At 44.6% G+C, this 8,419-nt stretch overlaps 3 protein-coding genes across 3 annotated transcripts; 2 read left to right on the top strand and 1 right to left on the bottom strand.

Annotated features, from left to right (window-relative positions):
- Window positions 1–3,148: 3,148 nt before the first annotated feature.
- Window positions 3,149–4,516, top strand: BX661DRAFT_200665 (histone acetylation protein-domain-containing protein; the record flags this gene model as incomplete). Its single annotated transcript, XM_051538437.1, has 1 exon — window positions 3,149–4,516. One exon carries the CDS (start codon window positions 3,149–3,151, stop codon window positions 4,514–4,516), a length of 1,368 nt encoding a protein of 455 aa, XP_051389114.1.
- Window positions 4,517–4,733: 217 nt separating this feature from the next.
- Window positions 4,734–5,261, bottom strand: BX661DRAFT_173305 (uncharacterized protein; the record flags this gene model as incomplete). Its single annotated transcript, XM_051533857.1, has 1 exon — window positions 4,734–5,261. One exon carries the CDS (start codon window positions 5,259–5,261, stop codon window positions 4,734–4,736), a length of 528 nt encoding a protein of 175 aa, XP_051389115.1.
- A 755-nt stretch (window positions 5,262–6,016) lies between these two features.
- BX661DRAFT_188254 (concanavalin A-like lectin/glucanase domain-containing protein) lies at window positions 6,017–7,342 on the top strand. Its single transcript, XM_051537391.1, has one exon. It carries the CDS (start codon window positions 6,082–6,084, stop codon window positions 7,216–7,218), a length of 1,137 nt encoding a protein of 378 aa, XP_051389116.1. The 5' UTR covers window positions 6,017–6,081; the 3' UTR covers window positions 7,219–7,342.
- The last annotated feature ends 1,077 nt before the right edge of the window (window positions 7,343–8,419 follow it).

The following is an 8,419-nucleotide window of genomic DNA, read 5'->3' on the forward strand; positions in this document are numbered from 1 at the left end:
AGGACGGGGTTTTTTGTAAGGAAAAGCTGATATTGGGCTTCAAAGTATCGTAATGGCAATCATGCAATTATTACATTTCCTTAATTGGAAAGACCGATAGGCATCTAATTGACAATAGGCAATCAAACTAATTTCCTAATCTTTCTTTGGCAATTTGACAAAAACAAATAGGATGGAAAGGAGAGGAGAGGAGAGGAAAGGAGAGGATACTGACTGGCAGCCACGCTCGGGCCCCGGAAATTAATGAGTGGAGTTGAATGGTGTATAAAAGGAGGCAGTGGAACAATAGCTAATTTCAAACATAGTAAATATGTGTTTATATTTATTTTTCACGTACCTTGGTCGACCGAGTTCATGAAAGTCGGGGTTGCTGGCTGATTCTGTTATTTTAGCGCTGGTCAAGTAGACTTGTGGTGATAGTGCGTGCTTAGGAATATAACAGCGATAGTTGGCTAAAAAAGATGACAATGATGGGAAGAGGGTAATAGGGCAGAGAAATGGACGTGGGAGAAAAAGGAAGAGGAGTTGTCGAAAGGTGAATAAGAAGTGAATAGGCGAGAAAATGGGTTTTAAAGTGGAAAAGGCGTTGCTGCGTTTACCAAGTGCTAAAATCAATATGTGAGGGTATATGAATATATATGCCAGTGTCGAGTGTAGTGTAGTTCTAAATGTGTTTGTGCAATATTAAAAGTGCTGGAATAGTAGTGTATCTATGATACAGTCTTGAGGCTATGAGAGAGGAAAATGGGGGGTTTTGTTTGAGATGAGGTGTAGAAACAAGCACGGTGAACGGATTAAATAAAAAAGTGCAATCGGTTGGCGATTTTGAAAACTGATGGGTGATGCAGGCTTGTTTAAAAGGGAGCGTCGACTCGGAAAAATAACGCCAAAGGAAGAGAAAGGAGGGGGAGCGGGGGGCTAAGCGAGTGGGCATGACCTCCGGGGGGTGGGTGGCAGACCGAGACTTAGAACCACCCCCCCTTTGTGCATGCACTTTTCTTATTGAAAAAGACGCAATAAATGGATTGAGGATCTCTGCCATGTAAATTGGGCTTTATACCGGCTTTTTCTTGTTTTTAAATGACCATGCGCATGTTTCTAGCATCCAGTCTTGCTAAATTCAACTCCAACTCCGAGTGTTTTTATTTTGACTTAATAGGCCGAGCGCTACAAAGCAATTTTGAATCATTTGCTCGCTATGCCTGCTGGCTGCAACGCACGCATGATGCTTAAGTATTGCACTTTGTTGTAGTCCCACTGAAATGGCCAGCTGGAGATATTGGCCGTGGACAGGTATAGGGAACACAACAAAAAATAATTGATTACACGCCATTCCAGCCAGACATTGACATGTCCGCCTCAATCCATTGTGTCTTCTTTGGAATCCACGTCTTATTATGTGTTCAGCTTATAGAAAATGTATTTTTATAAACAATTGTTTGCTGTGGCGGTAGTGGAAGGTGCAGTTGTTTATTGCTTTTTTGGTCTGCTATCATTACATCGATCATTATATACAAAATAAAATAAACATTGCGGTATAGTTGTTGACTACTAATACAATGGGAGGTGAAGCCCCCCGATGGATTAAAGTATAGGTTAAGTGCAACAACTGTGACACACAAAGGCCGTTTAGTGGGTTTAAAATTGTCATAAACAAAATATGAACAAATCTAAAAAACTATAAACGAAAAAATGGGTGTGGCAGGCTAAGAATCCTATTTTTTATAAAAACAAATATGCGCCAAAAACAATTCAAACGGCTTGAATTCTGATTTGGCACAGTTTATAAAAGTTTGCATTTCATTGTTGTTTTTTCGTTGACCGCGCGATGGTCGTTTCATGTGTATTGTTCTGCTGTTTATTGTTTTGAAGAAAAACAAACCGCGCACCAACGTCCATGCTTGGCTTGTAGTCTTTGAACGCGTTTTTAGGGGAGGCTGTTTTCCACAGGCAATTGTTTTAACTAATTGTTCTTGAGTATATGCTTTTAATGTACTTCTATTTGCCACCAACCCAGAAACTAGCACAACCAATACTTTTTTGTTACAACACACAACAGAAGGCGCCGTCAGTTTCCATACAACTGCTACAGCAGGCATTCTTAATTTTGATTATAGCTGTAAAATTAACAATAAGACGAATGACCCGGTGGCTGTCAGCCACAGTATCATTAATTGCCAGCCGTTTGTTTATGACTTTTCAATATTGGCACAAAAACGTTTACCTGCATGGAGTTGCAACCTTGAGCAAAGGCTTGTCGAACAATTGGTTTTGTCTGCTGTTATTATCATCTTTGTTGTTGTTTTCATTTTGCAATTTTTCCAATGATTGTGGGCATATACAGCAGTCGCAGCAGTATATCCAAATTGCACTCAAATAGTTTAATTAATATTTTATTTTAGTAAAGTAGCATACAGGGGCTTATTGTTTTCTGATTACTCAGATTGCCAATTAACATTTTGTAATATGTAGGGCTTATCTTTAAAATACAATACCAATACCAATAACAAAGGTCGGACAAGCTCGCATAAAATTTTAAATATATGCATGCACGCACATACCTTGTATCATTTATGGCTTCCTTTTCTTAGCTCACACCACTTGGCTTTTTTACTCCACATGTGCAGATGTCTATGCGCAATTGCAAGACTGAGGAATGCAGCTATCATGACTTGTGTGCATGGTATGCCCAAAAACAACAATACAATCATTAAGGTTATGCAATAAATGCACCTATTTTATGTAGGCACACATGTATTCAGTCTGTCAGATAAGGGCATGCAATCAAGCAATTTAAGCCGATGGTTGCAATTGAACTGGTGCTATCAAAATTGCCGTGTGCGATTTCAGGTATATACGTCCGCTGACCGCACCAGCAACAATAACAATAACAATAACAACAAATAAACATCCGGCCATTTTTCTCGTCAAAACAATGCTCAGGCTCAGCCCCAGTCTCGGCCAAACAAATTGAGTGACCATCCCAAAACCCTTATCGCTCGCATTTAAAAAATGCGCACTGTGATATTGACCAGCCGTAAAATAGCCTCACGTATTATATTCTCGTCTTTCCATAAATCATTTTTCATTTTCATTTCATTTTCTCGTATATAATTTGCTCTATTAAATAAATAAATAAATACAACACATGGCGCCACAGATAGCTTCGGCAATATCAGCATCAATGGCGGCAAAGGCGCAAAACACAACTATTGTTAGCGACATTGCTGAATCCCTGCGTAATTTGCCAGCCGGGAACAAATTATCAGTGCGCGTGATCACCACTGCTGATCACCAGGTCGACTCGCTAACCCCACAGCGGCGCTTTAGCCACTTTCATTCATCATCGACAATGTCGCGGCGAACTCTGATCTTTGTCTCGCAAGGTGAATGCTTAGTTGCCGGACTCGAGGCTCACGAGTTCACCTCTATTTCCGTCCAAGTCAGCAGCGGGCAGAATACGAGCCCATCGGTGGCTGTCGACGTATGCATCGAGAAAGTCGACACCTCGGGGGAGCTTTCCATCCGAATGCCACTTGTCAGTGCGCTTATTGCCGGCTATATGCGCTCTCTGCGCAGATACAGGGCGCCGCTTGGGATTGACACTGTCAGTGTGCATTTGTTTGCGCGCGCTCAGCCAGAGTACCTATTTGCAAAATCCCAGGGTAATCCTGGCAAGCGCATTCTCGACGACTTGGCGCTGATCAAGTGGTGGCAGGGCACACTGCAGGCAGGCCTTGCCTACGCGATGGTAAGCGACAATAGCACCGCAAGTAGCCTGACTGCAATAGCAAACTGCATTGTTCCTGGAACAAGCGTAGGCGAGGCTCCTTGGTTCCTGGGCGCCCAGAGCGGAATACGAGTGTCTGAGGCAGACAAAGCTATCGAGCAGCTGGCAACGGGCATGATGGCAAAGTGCGATCCCACCGACACCGCATTGAGTGTTTACAGCAAAGCGCCCCATACTGTGCAGTGGAAATGGGGGCTTCCATACGACGACACCGCTCGCGCTCATGATTGTGTTTTGCAGTTCCCAGACGACCCAATGACCCGCTTGCTCTCGGAACCTCACTCCAGCGCCTGGTCAGTGCACACTCTGCTTGAAATGCTTTCTGTCAGCGAGGAGTGCGGGTCCGGCCGTCGCACAGCCTATTTCTCTGCAACCCTGCCTCTCAGAGCACACCTGTCTTGCGCTTCTGCTGATACTGATGGCACTGCCGAACAGGGTAAGCCTTCCTTTGACGACTATGACAGGGCTCTTGTTGCGCTGTTTGACCGCGGTATGGATTTTTCTTCGTCTGATAGCGCGCTCGCTTCGTCTCGGCGCTTCACAGAATACATCGATACACAACTTGGTATTGCATCTGTTGCAGTTGATACCACTGGTGCTGCAGTTGCGCCGAGGCACAGCGAAACCAAGGCAAAGGAAGCTCCCAAAGTCAACGACCTCACTATGAGCATTCGCAAAAGCGCAAGGTCACTGAGTAGCTTTGCGAATAGCATTTGTGAACAATAAAACAACTCTTACAATATGCGTATGTGCGCAGCGCCAAACCATACGAGCTTTTGCAACTATACTTGAACTTTAAAAATAAACATTTATATTTGCTGTCGTCGCATCAATTCGCGACGGGTAATAAAGGAAGGGCTGTTGTCATTTTCATGATGAATATGAAGCAATAAAGGACAAGTTGGAAAAATACTGATTACCGGGCGCGGGATGGCGAGATAATTTAGAGAAGAGCAAGGCTGGGGAACCTCTCGTCGTAGCCATCGACAGTGAACTTGCCCTGCTTGACCAGATCCTCGGTGCGCTGGACGATCTCAGGCTTGGCCTTGACAACATCGTCAACAGTGAGCTGAGTGATGGGGCGAGCCTGGTCAATGTTCTTGACGGTCTCGCTGAGATCAGCCAGGTTGGCCTCGGTCTCCTTAACGTAGAGCTCGGCCGAAGTGACAGCCTTAGCCTCGAACGCAGAGATGGTCTTCAGCTGGTCAGCCAGGTCGACCTTGACGATCTTCTGGGTGTTGGCAATCTTCTCCAGCTTATCGATAATGTCCGAGTTCTTCAGGATGCGGCGGTAGCTTTCAAAGTCGACTGAGCGGTCGGACTCCTTGAGCTGCGAAAGCTGGCGCTCGGCCTCCTCGTAGCCCTTGCGGAAGGCACCGAGGGACGCGGTAATCTCAGTGTGCTTTGAGAGCACAGAGTTGATAACCGGCCAGTTGATAGTGGTAAGGAACTTGCGACCCGCTGCAGACATGGTTATATTTTTTCTTCGCTAACTACCTACAGTTGAGCAAAAAAGAAGTACATATTTGGGCAAGAAAAATAGTGTTTTAGTTTTGAGCGAGATTTAGCGAATGAATGAGGTCTGTAGGGTCGGCTATACTGCTATCGCATTGCTGCTGCTGTTTCCATTGCGTCCGGAGCTATCAATATAATTCGAGTAGCAGAGCAAGGTTTTCTCGCTCTGCTCAGGCTCCCCACATTTTCGCAAAGTGCGTGACCGAATCACGATAAGCCCTCCGAATGAGTAACAAATCCACTGTCCTTCTGTGCCCGATTGATTACCTGTTGTGTAAAGAACGAAAAAATAAAAAGGTTATAGAATTCAAATTCAAATTTGCAAATGAATAGAAAAAAAGAAAGTGCGAATGGATAGCAACTGCAAAACCTTACTTCGCTGCGAGCCCACAGCAGGCATTTTCATTTGTCGCTGGCAAATTCGCCTCTCTTTTTCTCTCCACGCACGCGGAATTGAGCACCACACTCTGGCAGTTTTTCTGACGCTTATCTTGAAAGCACATTATATGTGTGATTTGATTGCTTGATCATCATCGATGATTTTGCCAAAACCATTAAAAAATGACTGGTCACGTGAAATATCAAAAGTAAAAAACCATGCATGATAGAAGGATGCGCCGCCAAGTGCATCGACGTTGATTGTTGACGATATAGTGGAGCGGAGCTTGCCACACTTCCTGAACGCCAGAGAGCCACTCTTTTTGCTCTTTGTTTAGCACAATTTGTTTTTCTTGTACCCGTACATTTACTTTGTTAAACTTTGCATTAGCCATTCAATGAGCAAGGCATTTGCTGTTATTTCGCTGCTTATATCCGCATACGCCACCACAGGCGTCGACGGGAGCCTCGGCACGTGTTTGAGGGAGGTTTTCTTTGGCCAAGACACGAATAGCGAGCCGTACACGCCCAAAGAAGCATTTGGTATGACAAGGGAAGCCCGCCTGATGCTCGTAGTCGACAGGCTCCACGAACGAGACATAGAGGACGACGGTCTGGACATGATAATCCCCGCGGGCGGAGGAATTATCAACATAGCTGACCTGGTCGGCATTGGCAATGGTAACACGGGAAGCAACCTGGAGACCCAAGCACCTGCGATCACCACTACAGCAGCTGAATCAACATCTGCCTCGACAACTTCTAAGCCTGCCAGCTCAAGCACCAAGGCGCCGGAATCTTCGACAACCACTACCACTACCGCTGCTGTGGTTGCTTCAGAAACCACATCCGGCGACACTGATTCACAGCCTGCTGTTTTATCTAGCGGTACGTATTCGCAGGAGCCCAGCGACACAGTATACACATGCAAGAGCGACTTTATCGACTTTTCCCAGCGCGATGCCATGAGTAAGTTCAGTTTAGTATGGTGTCCAGAAAACGCCTATCAAACTGACAACTCTGTGGTCTGGAGACTGACCCAAGAGTGCGGCATGACAATGGTTTACCCTTGGGACTTCCATTATGGCAAAATTGAGGGCCGTGTTCGCATTGGCCCTGGAAGTGGTGTGGTGACGGCCATGATACTGATGGGACCACCGCCTTCTGACGAGATTGACTTTGAGTGGGTGGGCAAAGATGTCACGCATGTCCAGACTATGTACTATGTGCAGGCACATCGCGTAGACGTTCTTCCAGAGGTTTTTGGCATTGACCAGCAGGGTAACGGTGATTTGAGCACGACATTCCAAAACTATGCCATCGAGCTGAACAAAGACAGCGTCAAATGGTATCTCAACGGCCAGCTTTTGCGCACCTTGAATAAAAAAACACAAGAGTTCCCGACGTATGCCAATCGTGCTCGGATGGGGATTTGGGACGGCACACAAACCAGCGGCTGGGCTGGCACTGTTGACTGGTCGCAGGGCCCATTCACAGCCGAAATGCAGTGGTTTAACTTTACGCCGTATTGCTGAGCATATGGTGTTTGATATTTGATTTCAGCTTATATTTCTAATTTAATTATTTGGTATATAAGAGACTCGCAGAGTAGCATGTACTTATCTTTTTCAAAGGAGTTAATTAAAGACCAAATATTTGCAACGATTGATATGCGTGAATCGAGAATTGTGCGGTTCGGGATTGGCATTCAAAGTGTCTGTATGTAAATTTGCTAAAGCCAGGCTGCCCTTTACTCACAATTTGCATGGTTTATAAGCAGATATCCCGTATTGCGCGCAAAGTCTTTATTTGGAAAATGGAGCAAGATATTGGGCCAAAAAGACGAATGGCAAGTGCTATGTTATATGTTATATGTTCGAACTAAACTTTTTTTTTAAAAATACACGATCATTGATGTGAAGCAAATTTCAGGATAACCGCGAGAACTTGCATTTAGCACATATTTAATTGGGAACATACTCGCACAAAGAGATTCACGATCATCCCCTTTCTGCGGGCAAACAAAATATTTCATTCGTGAATTTGCCGGCTTATCCAGATAAATAAATTAGCTCTGTGCATTTTGTGACACCAAGTATTTTTGAAAAGAAATTTTTAAAAGCGTCTTTATCAGAATGTTTGAGAATGTGAAACAGCATGCGTTTATACAAACTACAAACTGTGTACCACACACTACACACACACACCACACACCACGAACTCATCTACATACATGCTATTTAAATATCTATAATGAAATGTGTGTATTTGCAATGCTTAAAATTGCATTTTACATACCAGTGTAGAGCCAACAATTGCATACACGACTGCCACCAGAAAAAACACGTGTATAAGAAGAACACTTTTGCCGACAAAATCCAACTCACAAAACAGTATCAAACACATTCGCCTTCCGCCTACCTTTTCCTCCCAAACACACGCCATTGATCCAATCCCTTAAATAATGAAGTTCTTTACCGCCATTATTGCCGCTCTCGCCTCCAGCGTTGTTCTCGCTGCTCCTGCTCCTGGTCCTGCCGACGCCAATCCTACTATATCTCCACTCGCTCCTGCCGCAACCCCAAGCATCCTGCCAGCTACGAGCGTCGTGATGGGATTTTACCGACCTATCACCAAGTATCGCCGCGGATGGGACTTTCACCACCCATTACCCAGGCAAAAAATTAAATTCGTTGTATGTCAAAAGGATTAGTAGATTATTAGGTCAAGCTTTTG

Source organism: Kickxella alabastrina (assembly GCF_025024165.1).
Source record: "Kickxella alabastrina strain RSA 675 chromosome Unknown BX661scaffold_29, whole genome shotgun sequence".
In the NCBI taxonomy this organism is placed as follows: Eukaryota; Fungi; Kickxellomycota; class Kickxellomycetes; order Kickxellales; family Kickxellaceae; genus Kickxella; species Kickxella alabastrina.